Source organism: Echinops telfairi, unplaced genomic scaffold (genome assembly GCF_000313985.2).
Source record: "Echinops telfairi isolate 266 unplaced genomic scaffold, ASM31398v2 ScPeMD7_60;HRSCAF=208, whole genome shotgun sequence".
Lineage (NCBI taxonomy): Eukaryota > Metazoa > Chordata > Mammalia > Afrosoricida > Tenrecidae > Echinops > Echinops telfairi.
The window spans coordinates 7,094,376-7,120,259 of record NW_022103958.1 but is presented as its reverse complement, the minus strand read 5'-3'; the positions used below and the strand labels follow the sequence as shown (position 1 = coordinate 7,120,259).

Sequence of the window (25,884 nt, the reverse complement as noted above, 5' to 3'; positions counted from 1 at the left end):
AACGGATGCCACATTGGTGTCGAGTACCTGCAGCTCTTAGGAGATGAGTGCTCATGGGGGTCAAGGGATTGTCATTTTCCCAGCCCTCCTTCCACCTGTTCCCAACCCAGCCTGCTCTGTCAGCACCCACATGTGGCTGAAGCACTCGTGCCGAGTGTAATTCTGGAACAAGGGCAGGGCTGAGGGCTGAACTTGGGAAGCTGAGGTGTTTTGTAGCGTCTGGGGGTGGGGGTGAGGGTTCATATGACATCATGAGCAGAGGGCCGGACAGGGAGTTAAGACCTAGGGCGTCCTTGACCTAGCCGTGCAACTCGGGGCCTGTAGCTTTGGTTCTGTTCTCATCTGGAGAGAGCCCGGACAACGTGCTCCCTGGGGCTGCGGGACTCTGGGATGGCTTAGGCCAAGGTCAGCGGCTCGGACTGCCAAGATGTGAGTCTTCTCCTGGACATCCCAGGAGAAGCATGGGCCCGCCATCCGCCAGAATGCAGCAGCATTGAGTGTTTTAAACAACTTCATGTGGACCTTTTTTAACACAACTAACTGCTGAAAGATTTCACAGCACACACATTTCTCCATCAACTGTGGCCAACTCCATGACCATCACTGCTCCCAGCAGAAGGCACCTGGAAAGGCATGGAAATCGTGTTCAACACCCCCCTCCCCCCCCACGCACAGCCAGGTACCAACCTCCAACCAGAGGCAAAGAGGAAGGCGGCCAAGAAGGCAGATGTTGCCCCGTGTTTCCCATCTTCCTGCTTGGCTTGTTTTAAGCAGAACCTTGCTGTGGGTTGAAGAGGCCCTTCGGGCTGACTGAGGTGACCCACAAGGTCAATTTTCGTGTCAAATCCCATCAGCACTGGACGCCCCAGGTGATGGCCGGGCTCCGCTGCCGTAGGTGTCCCGTACAGGTATTGCATTGGTCCCCAAGTGTGGGAAAAGGTTCTTTGGGTTTTTGCGAGGTGGCCTCTTGACAAAAACTGCCAAGCCTCTGGTGTAATTAAAAGCATGAGCCAAGAATGAAGTCAGTCGTTGCCTCCATTCCACTTCATTTCAGGAAATTCCAAATATAAAAGGTGAGCTTTGTTCCCAGAGGGCTGAGCGTGCGTCCTGGAGTTGGCTCCTCGGTGGAAACAAGCTTGGAATTGGAGGGCAGCCAGCCCCAGGGGCCAGCTCTCCCTGCCCCATCTGGGCCGCATGCAGGACTGGACAGAGCCTGCCGAGAAGACAGCCACTGGGCCCAAGATGTGTGCGTGCTGAGCTGCTTGCTAAGCTGCCCTGGCTGACCCAGGTGCGTGACCACAGGGTTTGGACTGCTTCAGGGAGTTACACCCCACTCAGGGAGTGACAGAAGGCCAGGGACATCTGCAAGGAAAGACAGGACACATTAGGCCCATGTCCACCCACTTCCCACGGCACTTCCTCACCTATCTCTTAGCTCCCAAGTCCTGATCCACGCGGTGCCCTCTCGCCCACCCACCAACCCAGGAGTGAGGTCTCGGCCGCGGGCAGTGCTGCAGGCAGCGTGGCCAGCCCAGCAGCCGGTTCAGAGAGTCACCTTTCTCCTGACATTGACTGTAATCTTATAATTGTACATCCCAGCTGGGCGGCACCTGTTATTACACCTCCTCCTCTCCCCCAGTCTGTTTCCTGAGCCCAGCCGTGGCTAGCACGCCCCGGAGCATAAGATGTACTCTTCTCAGTGGGCTGAGGATGTAGTGCACGGTCCTCTTCTCAGGAGGGTTCATCAGGTACCCGTATGTGCATGGCACTGCCAACTGTTCCACAGGGCAGGCCTGCGGGTGAGGATGCACAGCCTGCACCAGCTCACAGCTCAGGAGGAAGACATAGGGCATCGTCCCTAAGAGAGGCATCTCCATGTGCCACTGGTCGCTTTTTAAACTCACAGTGACCTGTTCTTCACAGAACCGACTCGCTCTCGCTCTCTGTTCAGACTGCCCACTTCTTGGTTAGCAGCCTAACATCTGCGTCACCAGGTCATGTGATCCGGGCCTTCACTTGGCAGGTGGCAGAATGAAAGGGCTCCTGGGGTCCGTTTGTCGGTCATATAGCTCATCAGTGACAGAGCTTCAGCCACCTCCGACCCGGAGTTCTTTCTGTTGAGGCCATAGCCAGCCTGGGCAGCCACCAGTGGGCTCAGGGACAAAGGGGAGGCAGAGGGTCTCAGTCTGAGGCAAGAGGAATGGGAAGCTTCAGAGACCCCAAACAGTCTGCAAAATAGAACGGGCACCTCCGACATGGCCAGGGAGCCGCGGGCAGGGTCCGAAGAGGAGGGATTCCTGTCGCTGAGGTGGCCAGGGCCCTGATGATAAAAGCAGGCTGGCAGGAAATAGGCGGAGGATGGTCTTGCCGTGTTCAGATGTCCGTTTGGAAGTGGGAGCTGTCGTGGTAGAGAATAGGCCCCGGATGCAGGACACCTCCAGGGGATTGCTGAGTCTGGGCGAGGCACAGACCTAACAATCGTAGGCGCCTGTCTCCAAAGATGCTGCAGGTCAGCTGCCACCTGTCTGTGGGGGACACAGCTGGACGACATGCACAGCGCTGGGGAAAGCCCATCGCCCTTCAGTCGCTTGTGATTCAAAGTGATCCGATCAGACAGAGGAGCGCCGCCCACAAGGCTCCCAAAGCTGGAAGTCCTCACAGAAGCAGAGTGCCACGGCTTCTGTCTCCGAGAGGCTGGTGGGTGTGGGGCCCCCACCACAGCACCACCGGGCCCCCTGACCATAGCTATGGAAGCACCAGCATTCCAACTGCAGGGATTCTATGTGAGCTTTCACGTGCCCCTGCTGTCATCTCTAAAGGCGTCTGTTAGTAATAACCAAAAGCACTTTCCCCAAGGGAAAAGTTGGGTTCCCGTGGCAGGGGTCAAGTAGCTGTGAGGAAAGGGGGATGTCATTGACCTTCTTGCTCTTCGGCCTGGGAAAATGCTTTCCTGTGTCCGTAATGGGCTTTGTCCTACCCTGGAACGCCCCGGCCCAGCCCTGCCGTTTTGATCCCGTCGTCGTCGCTGGGCTGCAGCGTTATAGATGGAGTACTAAGCCATCACCGAGGACAGTATCTCGATTGTGTCCAGCTTCTTGTGGGAAGTGAGGGTTTGCTTAGCAGCACTCATTAGCAACTCCAAGGGACCTGGAGCTGGGGACACCTCTGATGCTTCCAGGACAGCCTGGGCCTACTTCTGTGGCCCTCTGTCCCTAAGTTAAGTCCTTCTGGAGTCTGATAAGTAGCCTCAGCTCCTGGTCAGAGGACTGAACCCGGACAGCGTCTGTCCCCAAAGCAGAGTCGCTGTTAGGATCATTATTATTATTACTGCAAATGGGGGCTTATAGTGCAAGGAAGAAGTGATGGGAATGGGGAGGGTGCAGGCATGGTCAATAGGGGGGAAACATAGCTTTAGTCAGCACCCACTGAATGGGTGCCCCTGCCCTTGCCCTTGCCCGCCACCTTTCCCAGCCCTGGCTTTTAGTTCAGCTGTCAGCAGTCTTTTAATTCGATCCAGGAAAACCTGTGAGCATGGCGTAGGGATGACCTGACCTGGGCAGGCAGGTGCTTGATGCGGAGCGAAGGAAGGGCCGATGCATAGAGTCTGCCCAGGCCCACAGCCAAGCACATGTCATGGCTCGCATGTCATGTAGCTGCCCTGGGCTCTATAAACTGCAGTTGTGCTGAAATACACAACTTAGAGTAGAGAGAGCCCACAGGAGGGTTGCATGCTGAAGGAATTCTGCAGGTTCTTGCCGCTCAGCCGCTAGGATGGGGCCTGGGACCAGATAGCACTGGTGACAACATGGCGTTAATGAGGCCGAGGCTGTTTTCACGCACGCATCAAAACTCTTCATAGCTGTTTCCCCGTCCTAGAAGAACGCGTAGACATGACCAGGAGGACAGGTCCAGGCAGTGAACCGGCTCCGCACATCCCTTCACCCCTTTGGGAAGGCCGTGTGAAATGTGCACGATTGTGGTCGTGGAGTGTTAGTGTGGTGTGCACACACACAGGACGGCACGGGATTCTGGTTGGTAACTGCATGGGTGCGCTTACAGGTTTCCTTCCCAAAGCTGGCCCCTACCCGCATTCACACCTTTCCGTCTACTGAGACTCCAGCCACTCAGTGCCCAGAATGCCAGGGGAAGAAGACTGGAGTCCCACGTCCGCGGGGAGTGTGAGTCCGACGGAAGGAAAATGGTTGCTCAGTAACTGAGAAATGACCGTAGCAATTTCCAAAGATGACTTTGGCTAAGGAACAGGGGCGAGAGGATGGAATGAAGACCGACAGGGGATGGTGGTTGCCTTGGCTCTTGCCTTGGATTGAAAGGTCCAAGGAGGCCTCTCAAAGTAGGTGACATTTAAGCCGGACTCACAGAACAGAGGAGCAGCGAGCCCTGTGAAGAGGCCGAAGGACATTGAAGTCGGAGACATTGCAGAAGCAGAGAGCCTGTAGCCGTGCCTATGAGGTGCTGTGGAGTTGGTTCCCACTCCGAAAGCTCCCCGGGATGATGGAGGAACCACCACCCCTTGTGCTTATGCTGGAGCCCGTTGTGCCCCCCATGGTGTCAGCCCATCGTGTCGAGGCCCCGGCTCTCCGCTGCCCCAGCACTTTACCGAGCATGACGCGCTTCTCCAGGACTGCTCTCCCTGGATAATGTGACCCAAGTGTGGGGTTAAAGGAAAGAGGGAACCTCACCAAACATCACAGGTTCGGTAGGCGCAATTGTACAGCGAAGATAAGTAGAGATTATAGTAAAGTCATAGAGAGCATGAGAGTTAAAGGATGGAGTCAAGTAATGGAGTCAGACGCAATTCATGGTAGCATTGCTCACCTCAGCTCCGCTTGATGGTCCTCGTGGAGGGGGCTTAGCGGTCAGAGAAGAAGCCGCTGCTTCATCCTCCTTAGCCACCTTCTCCAGCCACCCTCCCGAGAACCAGGGAGCCTCATTATTTATTGCTAACCACGCATCATATTACTTTAGGGGAATACATCACAGCATCATGCATCACAGAGAAGGGCAGTACAATTCATCCTTGAACAGGTTTGATCATTCTGGTGTCTCATACAATAAAGCAGGCAATTACTATCCTGGGAGGCATGCAAGCCCCCTGATAGCAGATAACAACCTACGTCATAGAGAGGGGTTGTAACATAGGCAATACAAGCAATAGGAGGGGGATGACCTAGGGGTGAATGTGCAATAGTAAGAGGCGGGAATAGGGGGGCATGTGTGGCAAGATGGTAGCCTAAGCTTAGTCATCTTAGAGTGGCCCCGGGCTTGCCTATGGGCACTGCTTCGAGGGAACAATAACAGAAAGGAATGGGCCCTATTTGGGGTGAGTCAGACTATGCAGTCTGGCCGCTCTAGATGGCTGATGTTAAGGAGAATAACCTCTGACCTATTTTCGCTGCCTAGTGAACAATTATTCTCAAGCTAAATCTGGCATATATTTTGGGGAGACAACTTAAGAGAAATCCTTCTGTTCCTCACAACCCAAGAATGCGAGATGAAGTCCAGCCATCCTTGCCTTTATGGAGCATTCCGCTGTCCTAAGAGAGTCGTTTTGCAGTCCGTGGTCCTTTCGATGTTCTTCACCAACACAGTCTCTTCAGTCAGAAGTAGCAGACACAGGGCCTGAAGCCTCAGCGGGGTTTCCGGACAGAAAGGTGGTAGGGCAGAGTCTGAGAAGAGGTTGGAGAGTGGGTAGGTCCGTTAGGGACGGGTGGGGAACGTCCCCGCCAGTGGGCCCCGGAAACCATGCGGACCAGCTAACATCAGTCCCAGCCATCACATTAGGGGTAATGTAATTCAATATTTGACCAAATATAGCAGGCTCATTTTTAAGTTGATAATTTCGTATGGCCTTTGAGTGATGTAATAAATGTCCACATGGCCCTTTTAAAGGTGTGTGTGTGTGTGTGTGTGTGTGGTGGGGCGTACAGCTAACACACTGGCTCTGCTCTTCAGAAGGGCGTCATCCCTGGACTCGACACGCGGGTCAAGTTAAGAGGGCTGTTGGTTGCTGTACCGTATGACTTTATATGTAGATGGGTACATTAGGAAAATGACCATAGTAACATTAAGAATACAGTACTACCCTGAGCAATATCCTTTTAGAAGCCCTGGTGGTACAGTTGATTAAGCATTGGGCTGCTAACCAAAAGGTTGGCAGTTCAAATCCACCAGCCACTCTGCAGGAGAAAGCTGAAGCCATCTGCTTCTGTCCAGGTGTACAGCTTCAGAAACCCGATGGGACAGTTATGCTGTGTCCTGTGGGGTCCCTGTGGGTCGGAATCCACCAGACTGCAATGGGTTCATAGTGTTCTTGCAGGAAGGCCTTTGTCAGTCATGGTTTCCAATGGCAAGGTGAACCCATGGAAACAGTCCAGTGATGTAGGTGAGAGGCCTGGGGCGTGGCTGAGGGGCAGTGGCAGGAGAGAGGGTCTGAGGGCATCAAGGTAGAGCCAGCGGGACTTGCTAATGGCTTAGATGGGGGAGAGGAAAGAGGGGATAAAGGCTGACTCCGAGCCATGGGGTGGATGATTGACTGAAATGAAGAAGATGGGGAGATGGAATCAAGAACATGATAAGTTGAGATGCCTGTTGTTTACTCAGGTGGTGACACTGAGCCAGTGGTGGGTTATCTCAGGAAAGCACAGGCCTAAAGAGAGAGAGGCAAGGGGTATGTGTGTACACACACGAGACTAGGGCCCAGGACTCAGTCCTCAGGAACCCCAGCGGGATGGTGGTGAAGGATGAGACCCTGTCAAAGGGGCCGGAGAAGGTACAGGAGCATCATTGGCTCTCCTTAATGGAAGGGTCTCTTCCCTTAAAGGCTACTCGAAAGTCGCATGTGGAGACGAGAAGAGACAGGGCCGCACTGTTGGTTTGTTGTTTGGATTGTACGGGAGGGAACACATGGCGAAAGAACCCTCATTGAGGTGGGTTGGCAATGGTGGCTGCAGCAGTGGGCTCTAGCCCTGCATGGCTCAGCACCGGGCAGTGTTTTGCTTTGCTGTGCATAGGGCCACTGGGTTGGACCCAATGCAATGGTGCCTCATGCTAGCAGTGTACCAAATGGGGTTGAAGCCAGCAAAACTGGATCGCAGAACCTTTTCCAGCTACGGAAATCAAGTTAATGTGGTGCGTATCGTACCGATCGTGTAATCAGACAACTTTTCCATATTTTAGACTTCCAGCGAGTCCTAAGAAGGGCTGTGTGCTCAGGAAAAATAGAAGCTCTCTTTAAAAGCAAGAGACTTGGTACATGTTCAGAATCACCCAACTCGAGTGCAGACCAGAGCCTCCGAGTTGCGGTGTTCCTCTTGTTTGTCCTGTGCGAGTTCACGCACTGCGGAATCTCTTTCATGAGTCACGTATTAAGAGGCTGCCTACCTTGAACCAACTCAGTAAGCCGTTCCTCTGTCTTAAAATATCTAAGCCAGCCCAAGAAGTTTCGTAGAAATTGAGACCAACGTCTGTCTGTGAGTACTGTCAGCAGCGTGAGCCTGGTCAGCCGCACCTCTTCAGGCTTGCCTTCATCCTGGCCGTCTTGGGGTGTGAGGATCCGAACCCCGGCAGTCTGCTGACACCTACGTGGCAATGATGGCCAGGAATGAATCATCAGTGTGTTTCCTTCACAGGTCTGGCGGGAATTCCCAGATCGGTTGGTGGGCTACCCAGGCCGCCTGCATCTCTGGGACCATGAGATGAATAAGTGGAAGTATGAATCTGAGTGGACAAACGAGGTGTCCATGGTGCTCACGGGCGCAGCTTTTTACCACAAGGTAAGAGGGGAGGCCTGGGCCCCCTGGGCCTGGATTGGCAAACGGAAGCATGATAGTCCCTTTCGTTGGCCCAGTGCAATTGTCCTCTCTTGCTGTTGAATTTAGTAACCTTGCCCTACCCAGACGGCATAGACAGGCCGGCACAACAAAATAGGCTTTGTGAGACTTCCTTACCAAAAAAAAAAGGTGTTGTGTACTAATTATCAAAGTAATACAGGCTCAGAGTAGGCATGTGGGAAGTTCGGGCAAACAAACTGAAGAAGAAATGTCACTGGTCGTCCCGCCAGCAGGCGATAACCACAGTCACTGCTGGGGGAGGGGTTTCCTTTTCCAGCGGTGAATACACTGCGTGCCGTGTGTCACGCTGTGAATCACGCTCACGAGCTGAGCGGAGAGCTCCCATCGTCCTCAGCAAGTGTCAGCATCCCTCACAAGTAATTTCTTCTCAAGGTAATTGTGCCCTTTGCGTATGACCGTCCTCTGTTGGCTATTTCAGTTCTTCCTAGTGTTTGTTGTTGCCTTAATGCTGTGGTCCGTAACTGCTCTCATAGCTGATTGTGACGTTCACCGGTAGATTTAGTAGAATTAGTAATGTCCAAGGGTATGAACCGTTTTGGGGCTTCTGAACGATATTTGACCGTCATCTTCAATAACACCCATGAACGCTTCCAGCCCCTGTCAACAAAATGGGAAGCCGACCACCTTACTATACCCGCCCAGGCAACGCCACTTCACACGGAGCCTTGGTGGCCAGCTTACCATTTCAACTCTCATTTGACGGCTAAACCAGGTGCCCTCAAGTCTGCTCTGCCGCACGGCCACCTCGTAGGGGTCAGAGGAGGACTGTGCCCCACAGTGTTTTCAGTGGCTAGTTTTTTGGAAGCCTGTCACCAGGCCTTTCTTCTGAGGCCCCTCTGCGGGGTGGCGGGATCGGAACCCCTTTTGTGTATTTTGTGTATTCATCTCTGTCCTTTTGATAATTGCCAGCTCATGCTTCCGCTGTGCTTGGATGGAGAGCCTTTGCTGGCAGGGTGCTCAGTTGGGTGGTGGCGTGCTCCCTGGGGTGTGGGGCTTACTGAATTAGGTGGCAAAGTGTAAGTAGGATGGAACCGGAATGGAGAGAGCCGCCCAGTCAGCACAGCCCTGAATCCAGCTGGATTCACGCTGATTGCCCATCGTGCGCTCAGCACTGCTGCCCTCCCTGTGGCTTTCAGGACCGAGGCCCAGGGCGGAGTCTTTGTTTTTGGCAGCTAAAACAACGTAGGGCAGTTCGGGAGATTCGTGACAGTAGGCCCTGTGTGTCGCTGTTGGTCTGCTTGTCGCCCTGGTTCGCACATGTAGGTTATGGCCAATTCAGAGCCGCTTCACGTTCATGCTTCCTTTAAAAGCACCTGTCTGTACAACATTGCCCCACTGTTGTTTTATCTCTGTTTCCATTAGGAAGCTGTGGAGAGAAGGAGGGACACAGGGACAGAACGCTGTGACTTTAGACAAAGGATTCAGCCAGAGACTCTAACGTGTCTGTGGACCACGTCCATGAATCAGTGTCTGTCCCACCCAGGCTTTGCCTGGCCCCGTCTCTGCCTGCAGTGAGCAGAGAAGGGCCATAGTAGCAATGCTCGGCCACTGCGCCAAAAGCCTTCTCACACTTCTTTTGCCCTTTCCATCGCTACAGCCTGGTGGTTGATCGTAGGAGCAAAGCCCTGCCTCTCTGCCACAGCCTGGAGGCCCATTGTATCACAGCAGGGGGAGCTGCTGTTGAATGTTTCTTCCTCTTGTCTCTCCTGACAGTATTTTAACTACCTGTACACCTACAAAATGCCGGGGGATATCAAGAATTGGGTGGATGCTCACATGAACTGTGAAGACATCGCGATGAATTTCCTGGTGGCTAACGTCACGGGGAAGGCTGTCATCAAGGTAGGAGTGTCCTGGCCCAGCTCTGCCATGACCTTGCTAGACGACTGAGCAAACCCTTGCTTTCTCTCGGCCTGGGAGCTCAGTGTTACTCTAGATGGAGTATTCGGTAGATGAATGTAAGCTCCCTTTTGGCTTTAAGAGTCGGTCATCAATTCTCTCGCGTTGTAAAATTGAAGCAAGGTGTTGCCAATTTAAATGTTGTCTTTTTATTTTTTTAAGTTCCTTTAGTGAGAGTTTTTAACCCTCAGTGTAACTGTTAAAAGACTGATAGTTAAAAAAAAAAAACTGATAGTTGAGCCACAATGGTGTCTTAAGAGTAAAATTAATTGATTCTCAAATTTAATTTGGGATCTGTTTCCATTAGCTAAAAGCCACCATTTACTTCTGTCTTAAGGTGGCCGGTTTTTAAGTAGATGTTGAGAGAATAGGGCCTCTTGCAGAGTCACGTCACTATAAGCTCAGGTGCAAACTCACTGCCGTCCTGTCAATTCCAAATCCTGGCGACCTGATAGTTCCCCTAAACATGGCTTCTTGAAGCACGTTTCCCACAACACGGTGAAAGCTGAGGGTGCACAAGGATTATCTTTGTATCTACTTTTGGTACGAAGGATTCCTGGAGGGCTTAGGTGTTAGCTTGCCGACCTCAAGGTTGGGGGTTCAAACCTACCACTCACTCTGTGGCTGCAAGATGAAGCTGTCTGCTCCCCAAAAGGTTTATAGCCCTGGCAACCCTACATTCCCACAGGGTCCACACGGGTCGGGATCAGCTGCGTGGTGGTAGATTTGGGTTTTATCCTGGAAATGCAGACTTTGCTAAGCTCAGACCCCCAGCTATGTAGAGAATGTGCATTTCTTTCTGTGAGTAGAATCAGCTTAACACGCAAACACACCCACCCCACCCTTCCCCCCCTCCCAGATTAGAATTCCCTGTGTGTGGGGAAAATGGGCACAGCTTCTAGGCCGGACTCCCGGGAGCTCAGGCTGGAAGCGGGGCTGGCATTCCCCGCTGATGGCTCAGGACACTGACTGGCAGGAGCAGCCTGAGCGCACCAGTGACCTGGAAAGGGGACACTCCCTGTCTGCACTGGCTGGGCCTGACCTCCGCCCGCGACTCGGGGACAGCTGACTAACTGGGATGGAGATGGCCAGGCTCCTTTTGAAGGCCCTGCCCTCGTCCCCACGTTTTCTTTCTGGCCGCGTTTCTGCCTCCTGCTGCCGGTGACTGCTTTCTGTGGACACGGGCTTCGCAGTCGGCCCCCGTGACTCGGCTGTCTTTGCCTTCCAGCCCTCTTCTGTGCCCCTGCCTCCCCTGGGCTGGGACCACAGCCATGTCCAGGTTTGCTTGGGAAATCTGTACAAGTCCAAGGTCTGGGGGGAGGGCAGGCAGTAAGGGCCAAGGACTCGGGACGGCTGCCTTCGTTCCTGTGTCGAGGGGAACTGCAGAATCGCCCTGCGGCTCCCAGAGCCCCGGGAAGCCCGTAGCCTATTCCACGGGCGGACTGCAGGGAGGGGAACGAGCACCCGCTGGAACGGAGGTTACGGTGAAAGTTATGGGAAGCTGTATTTCATCGCCCTTATGGCTGCAAGAACAAATGGTGTTTATACAAGGACCTTGGCAGTGAGAAAACAGTCATTAAACAGGAATTAAGGAGCTTGTCATCACCACTTCTTTCCAGCTACAGAAGGCGAAAGCCCGCCAAGCCTGTTTTATTGGACCCTTGTGAGTTCTGCCGTTGGCCGAGCCAGACGGAATTGAATGGGGGGCTGGCGAGGTGTGTGTGTGTGTGTGTGTGTGTGTACACTTATGTAGAGCAAGCGCACGCCTCAGAGCCACGTCACCAGCCAGCCGCCCCTCTCGGCACTGACGGGCCTGGTTCTGTGCTTCCCTGGCAGGTGACCCCCCGGAAGAAATTCAAGTGCCCCGAGTGCACCGCCATCGACGGGCTGTCACTGGACCAGACGCACATGGTGGAGAGGTGAGTGAGCCCCGAGAGGCCGGCAGTCAGTCGGCCCAGTCTCTGATCCCCACTTCCTGCCGCGGCCTGTTTATGGCACTAGGTTGGAGAAGGGAGGACAGCAGCTGGTAGCCACGGTCACCTCTTCTTTGCACTGTGGGAATTGGGTTAGTTCAAGCCCAGGTCACCCACAGAATTCATTTGGAATGCCACTCTCTCAATTCGTAATGGCTGGAAGGGTCTTCAACTATACAGCTGGCCCTAAGCTGCATAAGGCAACATCTCCGTGTGGACGGTTCACCGTCGACAGTCTTGGGAGTGGAAGCTGGTTCCGTCTGTGGAAAGCCTGGGCTGGCTTTAAGGGTGATGTGTCCATGGTAGAGTAGACATGTGCTTGGGAATAACTACATTGAACTCGCAGAGACAAATTGCCTTCGTTGGCAGCGCCAACACCTGCCCGGGCCAGGCTTAAAAAGAAAGCGGGGTACACGTCTGAGGGGGAGAGCAGAGCAGTTCTGAAACAGTCCTCGCGGCTGGTCACGTGTTTGTGCAACAAGCGCACCTTTGTGTGAAGGAACGTCAGCATGCTCCTGAGACCATAATAAGCCTGTATACTCCCGCTTTGAAGCACTGGTATCAAGTCCTCTTTTTCCAAAGGCAGCCCCTTGCCCGAGACAGCACTCTGCCACCTGGGGCGTCCAAAATACCCCGGCAAGCTCGTCAGTGCACGAGGTTCTTATTTAACCGAACTTGATACCAGTAAAGTGACCCAGTGAGTTATCCATGGGGCTGTGGAGCGCAGCATCAGCCATTCAAACCCACCAGCCCCTCCGGTAGAAAGACGAGGCTTTCTGCTCCCTTAAAGAGGTGCAGTCTTGGAAACAGACGGGGCAGCTCTCCCTGCCCTGTAGGGTTATCGGGAGTCAGGACAGACTCAAGCACAGAGAATTTGGGTCTGGGTGCTACAGGGCAAGAAAAGGTCGCCTGCCCTGGCCGTGAATTACAGGGGCAGCTGCAGCAAGTGGAGGTGATGGTGGTGAAGAATTTGTTGCAAGCAGGGATCTGGTTAGATTGTTTCAAAGTGAGGACACATTTGCATCACATTAAAGGGCAAGTGGAAGTGAGCGGTCTGTGAATGGAAGGCTCACAGCCCAGGGAGAGCCTGTAGCATCCAGGGACCACCCAGTCAGAGAATGTGATGGCCGTACTAGGAGCAGGAGCTCTCCAGTCCCCGGTTCCCCAGGCCAGGCCTGCATCCGTTTGCAGCCTTTATTTCTGAACCCCGTGGGCCGCGTCAGAACCCTTCAGGCCCAGCAGGTTGGAGGATTTGGGTGCAGGGAGCAGGTCAGCTAGCCCGGGTTCCTCCATAGGGTTCATGCCTTCCCGTCATCTGAGTGAGCTGTGTCTCTTACTTGTAAGTGTCTGAATCCAGAATCCAAGGACTTGACTCTTAGTAACTCTCTACGTGAAATAATAGATTGTGATTCTGGAGAGAATCTGCCCTTGCCATCAAAGTATCATCACATGTCTCCAGGCAAGGGGCGTGCATGGTCATGTCTCCCTTATGAAGCGCCCCGGCTGTGGTCGAGTGGGAGTAGTGGGAGTACCTGACGTTGTTTCTTTAGCTTCCCATTCACTGTGTTTGGGGAGGGTTCACGGGCTGAGCCCAGTGGTGATTGAGTACCAGTTGTCATGGGGCTGATTGTGCCTGGTGAGACCCCATACATGCCAGCGTAGAGCCGTGCTCCGTATGCTGTTCAGTGGCAGCGTTTTGGAAGTAGATCAGCGGGCCTTTCTGCCGAGGCACCTCCGGGTGGACTTGAGCCTCCATCCGTTGGGTTAACAGCTGAGTGTGTTGATGGTTTACGCCCCGCAGACCCTCTGGGGGTTGGTTAGGCTAAGATAAAATGGTGGGATTGCGTGGTCCAGGACAGGGAGCCCCGGCCACTGACATGGAGTCATTGTCAGCTCAGTGCACCCTCTTTAGGGTGACCAAGGCCGTCAATCTTCACAGGAGCAGGGTAGCCTCCTTGTTCTCCTGCAGAGTGCCTGGTGGGTTTGAACCTCGGACACTTAGCTGCCAGCGCCCTTTGGAAGAGTGGGGAGAAGAGCGGCCCCTTCGTGCCGAGGCGAAACCCTCTGCTCTGTTGCCAGGAGACCACCATGTATGAAGGCCTGGGCGCAGTGAGATAGGTGTAAGTTAGGTGTTAGTGTTAAGCGCTGAGGAGAATCACTCAGGAGGTCGGGAGACTTCCTCTTTGAAAGTGCAATAAGCAACTGCCCGAGGGCTGTCAGGCGTGGATTAGAGTATTGCCCCCGTTTCACAGATGTAGAAACGGAGGCTCAAAGACCTCAAAGGCCTCAAAATGCTAACTCATGTTGTTCCTTGGTGTCGTCTCTCGGGACCCTGTGTGCAGAGGAGAGTCCCGGAAGGTTCTCAAGCCTGTGACCGACCTCCCAGGAGCAGGTCACCAGGCTGGTCTTCCGAGATGCCTCTGGATGGGGTTTAGTAGTGGAGCATTTAACACCCAAGGACCATGTGTGTGTGTGTGTGTGTGTGAGCGTCTTAAAGTTTGTGCAAAAAGTCCATTATTTTTTCATTTCATTTTTCCACAAACTTTTTGAAGCCTTTTTGTGTGTATATATACATGCGTGTACATAAAGCCATACTTAACTGCCAGCGAGTCAACTCGACACATACACATGTATGTACACACATCAACTTGATGCCTCTCTGTGTGGACATGCACATGATGTATGAGTGGATGTACATGCACACACATTCCATATATTGCTGAAGGAGCCTTGGTGACACAGAGGTTAAGCACTCATCTGTTAACCAAAAGGTGGGCACTTCAGAGCCCACCAGCTGCTGGCTACTCCGAAGAAAGGCATGAAGTCTGCTTCCGTAAGACTTCCAGCCTTGGAAACTGTGAGTACTTTGACCCTGTCCCAGGGATCTCTGTGAGTCAGGATTGAATGACTGGCAAGGGTCTTGTAGATTAATATAACCCAGAGTTACAAATGCTAAGTACCGCGAGGGCAGTTCAAAGTGTTGGAACTCTTTGCTGGCTTGAATATCAAGAAAATGTGTTTGAAGCGAGCCCTCAAAATCACCAGATGCCCAGCTGGTGGAATTCTGGACAAGAGACCCCAGGCGGGGGAAGTGGTAGCCAGACAGGTCTAGTCAATGAGTGCGGCAGTGGCACAGGGGGCTAGAACTAGCTCAGACCCCAAAGGCTGTGCTTCCAACCCACCAAGGGCTCCTTGGGAGAAAGACAGAGCCAAACTTAGAAACCCTATGGGGCACTTGGACTCTGTCCTCTAGGGCCACTGTGATGTGGAATTGACTCACCATCCAACAAGGAGAAGTCCAGCTGGGCTGTAAAGTTTGACTTTCTGGCTTGTCACCGCGGGGCTGCAAAGGGCCTTGAACCCATGTTCACAGAGCTTGAATTTTCCCTTCCACGTCTGGTTAACCCCAGACGGTGGTTGAATAGGGGAGCAGCTCAAAGGACTGCTTTGAGATGAACCGGGTGGCGTGTTGGATGGAACGAAGGATGGACTGACAGAAGGCCGGTGTGAAGGCTTTCCAACTCCACTGAATGTGGACAGGACGAGGAGTCCTTTCCCCCAGAGGAGATGGGCGAGAGCGTAGCTCTGCCTGGGCCGATGTGAGGGGACGTTATGGGGAAGGAGTCGATGTGGATTCTGAGCCCAGAGAACGGTAGGTTGTGCCTTCCACAGGTAAGTTACAGTCAGGAGGACCACTAACTGGAGGAAGGGCTGGGGTGAGCGTTGGACCAGTCGCTGTTAGGTGACACGGAGTCAGTTCCAACCCACGGAGACCGTGTACGACAGAACAAAGCACTGCCCAGTCCCGCGCCCGCCTCCCGGTCACTCTGGTGTTTGAGCCCGTCGGGGCAGCACCGCGCCAGTCTTCTTGTCAAAGGCCTTCCTCTCCCTCACTGCGCCACCGCATGACCAAGCACGAGGGCCCTCTCCAGGGACCGGCTTCCCCGGGCAATGTGTCCACAGTCCACGAGACGAAGTCTTACCATTTGGACTTCTGAGGAGCAGTCCGGCTCCCGATTCAGAACTGTTGCTCTTTGGGCGGTCCCTGCTGCTTTCAGTGGTTGCACCTAAAGCAGTGTACATCGTGCAAACAGGAGATCTTCATCGGGGTGAAGTTGGAGCACAGTTGGTAGGTGATTTGGGGGGCTTGCCCTCTGAGTAGGTACAGATTGAGATACTGGGGAGGCAGTTAGACTAGAACTTTAGAAAGAAGTTTAAAACAAAGGCATCTGTGAGTTGGTTGCCCAGTGATAGCTATGGACTAAGGACACTCGCGAGAAGTGGAATGACTCACAGAAAACAAAGATGCCACGGGGAAGCAGGGACCTCGGTGCCCCGAGGCCAGGGTGCCCCGAGGCCAGGGTGCGCAAGGACATGCGAACCGGGCAGAGGCCTTTGGGCCTAATGTCACTGGTGCCCTGGAAAAACATGATTCCATAGACCGATGGAGCCAAAGGGTTCCACAGTGAGTCTGTGATGAAGAGATAGAGTCAGTCCCTTGGAGAAATTCCAGAGCAACTGGAAGGAAAAAAATCTTGAAATAACTTAGAAACAAGAGCAAGGCAGTTTGGATTAGAGACCGCGTCACTGGTAAAGAGCTTAGATTGGGAGGGAGCAAGGTGCATGATGTAAGCCTTCTTGGGTAGATTGATAAGGTCCCCAGGTGGTGCAAATGATATGCACTCAGCTGAATACAAAGGACTTGACAGTGGGCATCAGAACAATTGTGAGGATGGCACAGGACGGTGCGGTGCTTTGTTCTGTTGTGCTTAGAGTCCCTCTGTTAGTCTGGGGATGACTAGGGAAAGAAATGAGGGAGACCCGTGTATAAGAAAGAGCTTTATATAAAGAGTAATTGTATATCAAGAAAACATTCCAACCCAGTCCAGAACAAGTCCATAAGCCCGATATTAGCCATATACCCAATACCAGTTTACAAATTCCTCTTCAGATTCACGCAGCACATGCAATGGTGCTGAGTGCAGAAAGGTCACAGCCCAGTGGGTGGAAAGTCTTGTGGATCCAGTGGTGGTGGAAGCATGTCAGCACTGGCGTGGGTTTCCACGTGGCTCCTCCAGCTCCAGGGCTCTGGCTCCACCATCATAGCTCCATGTGGATTGTCAACAGGAATGTCAAGCAGAGAATCAGTGTGTGTCCCACCTCAAGGGAGGAAGACGGGAGTTCCCAGAATCCTCAGGAGAAGGCCATGCCCACACAGAGGCCTCATTGGCTGTGATCTGATTGACAGCTAGACTCCGCACCTTCACAAGTTGACAGATTATATAACTGCCATTCGCTGTGGGTCAGAGCCAACTCTGATGGCAGCAGCCTGAAGGTGGTCAGTATAAGCCTCCCAGCAATGCCACAGAAGGGAGACCTGCTTTTGCCACCAGGGCAGCCGAGAAGCCAGGTCACTCGGGTCTGCTCTGACTCACGGGCTCACTGGTGGCTAATATGGACGCAAGCAGAATGGGTGTGGTTTTGGGGGTGGGGCAAGACTGAGAGGTGTAGGGGTTGTTGTGGAGTAGTTCCCTTTGCAGAACACACCTTTTGCACAAGACAGTGAAAACCTAGCCAGTCAATAAGCAAAAAAACGTTGTGCAGGGTGTTGTGGTTCAACAGCCTTGCTTACTTGCTCCTACATCTATGGGCCTGGGCTCCAGCATTTCCATTGTGTCTGGTGGTAGTTTTTACTGCCCAGGGCCAGCTCTTTCAGAACCAGAAGAGTTTGTAACTGTCGATTCTGATCATTTGTTTCATCAAGGACAGGGCAGTGTGGCAGATGGACGAGTGTTGGTGGGAGAAAAAGAGCTCGGGCCAGTCTCTGTCCCACGGAGGAGCACGATTAGCTGTCTGGTCTAAGGACATTGACGTGCTTACCTTACCTGAACGTCAGTCTCTCCATGTCCTAACACAGGGGTGGAGACTGCTATCTACAGGATTGCAAGGCCCTTTACATCGGCTCAGCAAGCACCATCTCTCTGCCTAAGATGGGAACACAGTAGATAGTGCCTGAGAGTCTAGCAACATCGGTTTCTTTCCCAGCCGCCCTAGAACTGGCCGGAAGCACTTGGTTAGAGTAGGTAAAGGTGTGTCTCTGAGAGGAGGGCAGGCCTTCCTGACGATTCAGAAGTCCAGAGAGTCTGGGCCAGAATCTCCATTTCTGAGAACGTCCCTGCTTGATTGGGAAACCCATGTTGACAGGGCAAGTCGAAGCGCCCTGAGCAGCCAGCTGGACTCAGGATCTGCCCCGAGCTGCTCTCCCAGTGAAGAGAGAGTCCGAAGCTCTGCTGTAGCCTGGAAGAGAGTGCAAGGCCGTGCCCATGCAGAGTGGGCCAGCGGCTTTGCCAGTGCAGTTGGGGGTACTCTCTAGACCTGGGTTAGCCAGGGGCAGTCGCGAGCAGCAAGTCCAGCTGGCCTGAGCTCCCGTGGCTCCTTGCCTGTGGCCCTGCTCTGCTGGCATGCAGTCACAGAGGGGTCATTGTCTGCTCGCCTGCTCACCACAGGGGCCACACTCTCCTGCCAGGAGGAGCCCTGCTGGCATAGTGGACTCTGTGTTGAGCTGCTCACCTCAGAGTCAGTGGTTCAAACCCACCAGCCGTTCCTCGGGAAGAAGATGAAGCTGTCCATTTGGTTGCAATGTGGAGTCTCAGAAAGCCGAAGGAGCAGCCCTCCCTGCCCAGGAGGGTCGCTGGGAATCAGAGCAGACTCAGTGGCAGAGAGGCGGGGTCCGGGTGGGAGGACAGACTGGAGGCAGGTAAGGAAAACCGGCCTCTTCTCTTAAACAGCAGTGCCCGAGTTGCCTGTTGCTGCTGGTTCTAACCAGGGAGTGGCTAAAATGGTGAAGACACTCCTAGGCTGTAACTTCATCACAGAAAGTGCGTGGAAGCTGACTGATCACCCTCAGAGAACATGCCGCTCGGCTGAATGAATGAGGCGTCGTGTCCCTCTTTGGGGTTACTCCAAGCCCCCCACCAACTTCTGCCTCCTCCTGCCTCAAGTGCAGGTGCCTGCCCCCCTCCCACCTGCCTTGGAAACTAAAGTGAGCTGGTGCTCCGACCCAAGTGGCGTTGTTCCCCCTTGGCTGAAGAGCTGATGGAGACGGGCTCAAGCCTCCTGGCAGCTAACGCACCTCAGTGGGAGGCCTTGCTCCTGTGGAGCCCAGAGAGTGACTGCAATCCGAGGGGGAGAGATTTTGACCTCCAAACCACAACCCCTGTTCACTTCCTCCTACACCCCCCCTCGAAGGTACAGCCAGACACCCAAAGTCCCTCCTTAAGAACCGAGGAGCAGGCGGGAGCACTGCGTGTCCTTTGTGGGTGTTGAAGTTCAGGTATTTCACTGCCGTCTGTCAGCCTCTTCAACATGTTCCCCCTTTTTGCTCTCCCCCTGCCGCAGGTCTGAGTGCATCAACAAGTTTGCTTCCGTCTTCGGGACCATGCCTCTCAAGGTGGTGGAGCACCGGGCCGACCCCGTCCTGTACAAGGACGACTTTCCTGAGAAGCTCAAGAGCTTCCCCAACATCGGCAGCTTATGAACCACGTGCCCGGCCGAGGTCTGAGTGTGCGCATGCGCCAGGGTGAGACCCAGCCTCCTCGGCACACTTGTGTCGGGACAGGCTTGGGCAGGGCCTTAGATCCTTATCAAGAACAGGAACCTGGGAAGATGCCCTGAGCACCTATCGTTCCTTCGGCTCTCCCAGGAGTTCTCTCCGGAAATGCCACAGAGAACCCTGTGCCGTGGCATGGATGTCAGCCCGACTCAGACACCCTGCCTTTCCAGACCTGGGAGAACCTTCTGGAAAGAAAGCTCATTGACTGTAAGACGGCCGGAGAAGAGGAAGCTAGTGGACCATGTTAGACATGAGGGAAACGTCCTGAATGATCACCTCGGTCTGAGTTAGTTCGAATCAGGGAGCTCCCGGAAGCCACGCTGAGCCCAGAGCATGGTGCAGTAGGCAGACCTGGCAGTGGGTTTGATGCCCGCCCGGGACTCGGGCGGTGGACTGGTACAGAGGAGCAGAATCGACTCTTGAGTTGGGATCCTTTAAGTTCCATGAACTATTATTCCTCTTTGGGCTGGCTTTTTGATACAATTAAATTGATTGCTTATTCCTTTTCTATTATGTCTGGAGCACTGACCATCGGTAGTCATAGGGCTCCTCTCTCTTCGCGTCTGTAATTTCACTTCATCACCCAGCCAGGGAAGACACGGAGTCAGAAGGACTCTCAGGCAGGTGCACCAACCTCAGCAAAGTCCTCAAATTGCTAAACTGCCTGGGAGCCTCGGCTCCCAACCCCTCCCAAGAAATCCATTCTAGTCCTGATTGGATGCAGCCTGTGTTGTTCAGGTATTTTCTGGGAAAGTACAGGGCCACTAGTAGCAATCCACAGGGTCCCTCTGCTAGGACCATGTTGTACAAGCTGACGGAGCCCTGATCCCACTTCAAGTGGGTGCCAGATCATCCCTCCTCCTCTGGGTGTAAACCTAGCATTCGCGAGGGCGGTTCTGGCAAACGCTAACTGTGCCTGCAACAACCGCCTGGCCACGGTTGCTGGTCTATTTAAATGGTTACATTTCAGCCCGTAGTAAGACTGCACATGTGTGAATTGTACCTCTCTGAGCACAGCGAATGAACCCATCGACTCTGGCCAATGCTGGGTGTTCTGGATTCGAAACAGATTTATCTGGCTCTAATATTAAGATTAGCCACAGTTTGGGCGTTAGCCATAACATATGTCCCCAGAACTCAGAAATACATAACTATTTGCTTAGAACGTGGATATAATTACTGGAGCCGGGTTGTGTGCCAGTTGAAGGCGCGGAGACCCCACCCGCTCTGCTGAGCGACAGGAAGGTGAGTAGTGACCATGCTGCTGGCGGGCTTCCACTGGTCAAACTCCGCCCCACGGACCGATGGAGAACTGGCAGGTGGGTGTTGTTGGAGAGCCGTCTTTCTGCTGGAGGGAGAGGAACCGTTGAGGTTGGAGCCAGAGGGATGGGAGGTCGTCGCTTTCACTCCTTCCGCGGAGGCAGACCCCGAAGCTCGGGCTGGGTCAGCGTAGCATAGCCGCAGACACAGGTGCTTACAAAGACTTTGGATTTGGACCACTATATCCCGGCCGCTCGGAGATGGGGTGGCCCTTTGGCTTCATCTTGGTAGCACTAGGATGGTCCGCTAGAAACCAAGACAGAACATGTTTTATTCTGCAGCTACCAAGAGCCGACAGCAACAGGGAGTGCTGGGACCTTCCTGAGGGCTCCCTCACTCGTGTCCTAAGCTGTGCAGCCGGTGAAGAGGGAGGGCCTCGCATGTGAATCCCTGCTAACCACCAAGGACTGAGCCAACATGAAAGGGGCCCTGGTGGCTGGCGCTGTGGGTCAGACATCGGGCTGCTAACCATAAGGTTGGTGGTTCACACCCCTCCAGCCACTCAAGAAAAGACGAGGCTGTCTGCACTATTAATGACTTCCAGGCTCCGAAACCCCGCACAGGGTTGCTGTGAGTCGGGATGAGCAGGGGGTTGAGTTTGAGTTTGGTGCTCACGTGGTGTGTGTGTGTGTGTGTGTGTGTGTGTGTGTGTGGTGTGCAGGTACCTACACCAGGCCTTCCTGGGCAACGAAGCCACCCCAACAGACCCAACTTTGTGCAACGGCTGTGCACTGGAGTGCTGTGCAGAATGGGGGTGGGGTGGAATTAGGGGTCATTCCCATTGCCAGAAATGTAATCTTCCTGGGTAAACACGGGCAGCGTGTATGTTACATGGCAACAATGGCGCCTAGCTTAAAGATGGTGGTTGACCAGGACCTTTGAACATGTGCCCCTCTCCACCAATCTCATTCATACTCCTGTCTCCTCCGGGGTCTGAAAGAGCCCCACACCTATTCTCAGTCCCCTGTTCCAGGGTCTCCACCCACAGGTTTTCCTGTCCCCTTATCACCTGGGTAGCTGCACATTGTGCGATCTGGGTCTATTCTGACCGAACCGGTTTGAATTGGTTTGGTGCCGTGGTTCTGTGACCCTCACTGTGGTGCCCTTGGCAGTCACTGGGAGTCACTCAGTGGACCAGCCTCCCTCCCTCCCTCTTTCTTTGTTTCTGTTTTTAAAGCCCTATCTGACTTGCGTTTTAGAAGAGGGAGCTCTTTAATCGGAGATCCTGGGAGCCCCCGGAGCCGTGCGTATCTGCTCCTTAGGGGTCATTGGGCTTCTTGGGGCATGAAAACGTTGACTTCAAGCACATCACACACACACACACACACACACACACACACACACACACACACACACACAGACATCCACCTTGGAGGTTTGCTTTGTTAGTTGGTACAGTTGAGCCGGTTCCAGCCCCTAGCGACCCCATCCAAGTGCCGCAGAAGGGAGTACCACCTGAGCCGTCCTCACACTCGTTCTTAGGCGTGAGCCTGTTGGAGCAGCCTCTGCGTCGGTGCGTCTCGTAGCAGGCCTTCCTCTCTGCTGCTGCCCCTCCAAGCATGATGACCTCCAGGGACTGGTCTCTGCAGAGTACGTGAGGTGAAGTCTCCCATCCTCCCCCCCAAGGGGCGTCCTGGCTGTACTTCTGCCAGGACAGATTTGTTTGTCTTTGTCAGTCCATCCGTAATGTTTCACCAGCACCTTAACTCAAAGGCCTCGATATTTCATTGGTCTTCCTTACTCGGTCTAACTTTGTGTAGGGGTCCGCTTTTGCAGGCCTCCTGGATCGTGCCAGCGCCTCCCAGGGGCAGTATCACCCACCTTGGGAAGCTGTGGGTCCAGCCGGCCAGGTGCTGCAGGTCACAGGTAGAAAGTGGGTTAGGCAGGTGGCACATGCCGATGCTGCGTGGATTCCCAGGGGCCAGGGAGGTTATCTCCTCCTTCGTGTGTCTCTGAACTCCCAGGCCTCCCCCCAGCGAGCGTGGGCTCATCTGCCCTGGGGCTTTCCCGGGAGCCTGGTTTCAGAAGCGAAACCATGCTAATGAAATTGTCGTGCTTGGGCCTACAGCAGACAACAGCTGGCTTTAGATTGAGGACGCTTCTTCAAGAAAGTGTGCCCGAGGGGCCTGGGGAGAAGACACCCTGAGCTGGCCCTGCCATCATGTGTGTCCCTGGGGACACTGCCCTCACCCCACTTGGAATGTCAGGGTAAACTTTTTTTTTTTTGCCTTGAAACATCTATAGTTGTTCATGTTTTTACCTTACCCAGGCTCACACATGCTTAGGCTGAAGGCTCCTGTTGGGGGAAATCCAGGCAGGAAGCATCAGCTTTCCATGTGGGAATCTCCGGTTCTTTCCTGCCCGTGAGGCGGTACTGGGTAGCACCAAGGTCCCAGCTCTGAGCTCCCCCGGCCTCTCTGCCGAAGCTGCCTGCGCTCCTGCTGATCTGAGCTGGCAGGCTGCTGCCCCTTCGCCCTCATTGGCTGCAAGATGGGCCCTGATAGCACCACACCTTTGAGGAGACCCCCCAAAAAACCAAGCTCACTGCCATCGAGTCAGTTCCAACTCATAGCGACCCTATAGGACAGGGTAGAATTGCCCCTGTGGGTTTCCAAGACTGTAACTCTAAACTCTTTATGAGAGTAGAAAGGCTCGTCATTCTCCACCAAGCAGCTGCTGGTTTCGAACTGCTGACCTCGCGGTTAAGGCCCAACTCATAACCACTACACCACCAGGGCTCCTAACAAGGAGACTAAAGTATCCTCATCTTTGAAAGATAACAAACTTCTAGCTACACGTTCTGAAGGAAGAATGGTGGCATTGAACTCCCAAGAACCTTGAATGGTTTTCAGCCTGGGTAGAATCAAGAGGTAGATGAAGCAGGGGCCAGGCTGGGGAAGTGGTTGAGCTCTGGGTCCTGACACAGCCCCGCTCCCCGCCCCCACTGCAGTTGGAAGACCCTCCAAGGACCTCCGTGGGAAGGTGCTGGAGGCTTCTCGTCAGCCGCCCATCCTGAGCCTGGTGGGTTACCTTTGCTTTGGGGACAGTAGCTTCTTTGGGGGAGGCTGCCTCTTCTGTTTCTCTTGGCCCAGGTAATCTGTTGGAGCCAGAGCATCCACCGCAGCTCTGGCGTGGAAAGGCGGGGACAGCGACAGGGGATGCTAACCTGGCCCCAAGCCTCTTTTGACCATTTCCGGCAGGACGCTAACCATATTAGCGGCCTCTCTCATCCAGAAAGACTTTGAAAGCCACATGAGCTTTCCTGGTAGGGCCTGGAGGCCTCAAACCTGTGGGCCCCCCCCCCCAACCCCCCCTTCCCCCGCCCCAAGAGTGCTGAGCTCTGGGACTCGCATGCTAGGCTAGGGCCCTGCGCAGTCCACCCCCACTTTCTACTAATGGGTAAGATCAGGACTAGCTTTAGGCCCCGATATTCTCACCCCACATCACGTCTCCTGACCCACACTTTTGCTGGCAGAGGAGGGGCCGGGAGGACTCCCGCTAACCTTTCTCATACTCACACCCTCGCACTCCCGTCTGGCCTTTTACGTCTCCTCAGGCCCACCTTTCCTGTCCCTGCTCACAACTGACGGGGCGCCTGGGTATCTCTGGCCCACTCCTCAGAAGGCAGGACAACTGACTAGCAGGAGACGAGGGAAGGGAAGGCCGCAGGTGGCTCTCCAGCAGTGCCAGCCACTCTGTGTTCTAGAGACTTCCTCAGCAAAGCACCATGCTGCCTGCAAGCCCTCCGAAGGAGCGCCGGGAATGGGGGCTGCAGACCGAGCCGGGACTGGAGCCCATATGTCTTCGACCAAAGCCGCCAGCCAGCCCCTGCTTCTGTCTAGAGCGTGCGTCTTCAGAATGCATCTAGTTGGGCTTTTATTTATAGCTGCGAACATCATTAGCTACTACAGCAACTACCCAAGAATAAACTCCAGGCATTGCTGGGTTTGTGACGATGATCACAGCTGAAAACCAACCAGCTGCTGGTCCAGGAGCTGCTGGGTTCCTGAGCTAACAGCGTGTTTTCAGTCCTTCACTTACTCCAAGTGCCTCTTTCTCAGGCGCCCCGCTAGGTCCAGCAGAGAGAGGCGCTCTTGTTCTCAGAGAGCTCAAGTCCATTGAGCTCAAGTCCGGGGCCTTTAGCGGGATGGGAGCCCCTCCGTGGCTTAGGACTTTAAGCACGCAGTTTTTCTCCCAACTCCAGCCGCTTCTCGGAAGAAAGACAGGGCATTCTGCTGGTCTCTGGTCTTAGAAACTCATAGAGGCAGCACCCCCCTGCCCTCCAGGGTCGATCCGAGTCTGCAGCTAATGAGTGGCCTTGAGGGAGGCCACGCCCACTTAGTTCTGCCCACTAAGGACTCAGTCGCTTAGTCTCCATGGGTCAGCTCCCTTCCCCTCCTCTCTGCCAGGCTCTGACCAGCCTGCCCTGGTGTGCTGGCAGCCAGGCCTCTTCCGGCCCTATTTCTGCTCACCCTGTTAGGAGAGAGCCCCGGGGTCTGGATCCTATCTGGCCCCGTCAGGGTGGATTACCAAGTGAGCGGTTTTTTTGCCCCAGCCCCTTTCCTGAGCTATAAATAAGCCCCGTGTTTATTTTCTTACGTTATTGAAATGAGCACTCGGACCTGGGGGCCCTGACGAGTCCGGAGGGCAGCCGTGCGGGGCCTGGGGAGGTCCCTGCCTGGCTGCCTGCTGTCGGAAGCTACTGGGAATCTTCGCCCTGTGTTTTGGATGTGGCTGTGCCGCCCTGTATCTGCTGATTTCCAGGTTTCGGCTTTCTGCCCGCCTCACTGCCTGCTTAGAAGTAAACTTGTGTTCCTCATTAAGGGGATAGCAGCCACAATGGAGGGAATTAACGAAAAATCCTGCACTGGTGCAGCAGCTCCGATGGGATTCCCACGAGTCTCTCTAGTAGCCCATCCTGGGGGACGTACCATCATCTCCTCCCTTATGCCTACCCTGGGCCAAATCTTGGTCCTTGTTTCCCGGATATAGTTCCAATAAATCCTTCCCCACAACCCGTGGCCTTGTCACCAGTTTGGTTTAATGGCACGGCAACTCAGCCAGAGGAGGACCTCACTCATTCCCTCTTGTCCAGTGCCTGGAGGATCCCAGGACCACGGTCTCCGCCGAAGTTGTGCCCTGGCACTTCTGTGGAAATTCATAAGGCTTCATGTCAGTTAATAAGCAGTGGTGCTCACGGGGGGGGGGG

At 54.1% G+C, this 25,884-nt stretch overlaps 1 protein-coding gene across 1 annotated transcript in view; it reads left to right on the top strand.

Annotated features, from left to right (window-relative positions):
* The window catches only part of EXT2 (exostosin glycosyltransferase 2), a 139,262-nt gene extending 119,399 nt beyond the window's left edge, over window positions 1-19,863 (top strand). The window contains exons 10-13 of the mRNA XM_004708313.2: window positions 7,650-7,793; window positions 9,585-9,713; window positions 11,607-11,689; window positions 19,142-19,863. Coding sequence (XP_004708370.1) covers window positions 7,650-7,793; window positions 9,585-9,713; window positions 11,607-11,689; window positions 19,142-19,280 — 495 coding nt within the window. The 3' untranslated portion in view covers window positions 19,281-19,863. The remainder of the gene's footprint in view (window positions 1-7,649; window positions 7,794-9,584; window positions 9,714-11,606; window positions 11,690-19,141) is intronic.
* The last annotated feature ends 6,021 nt before the right edge of the window (window positions 19,864-25,884 follow it).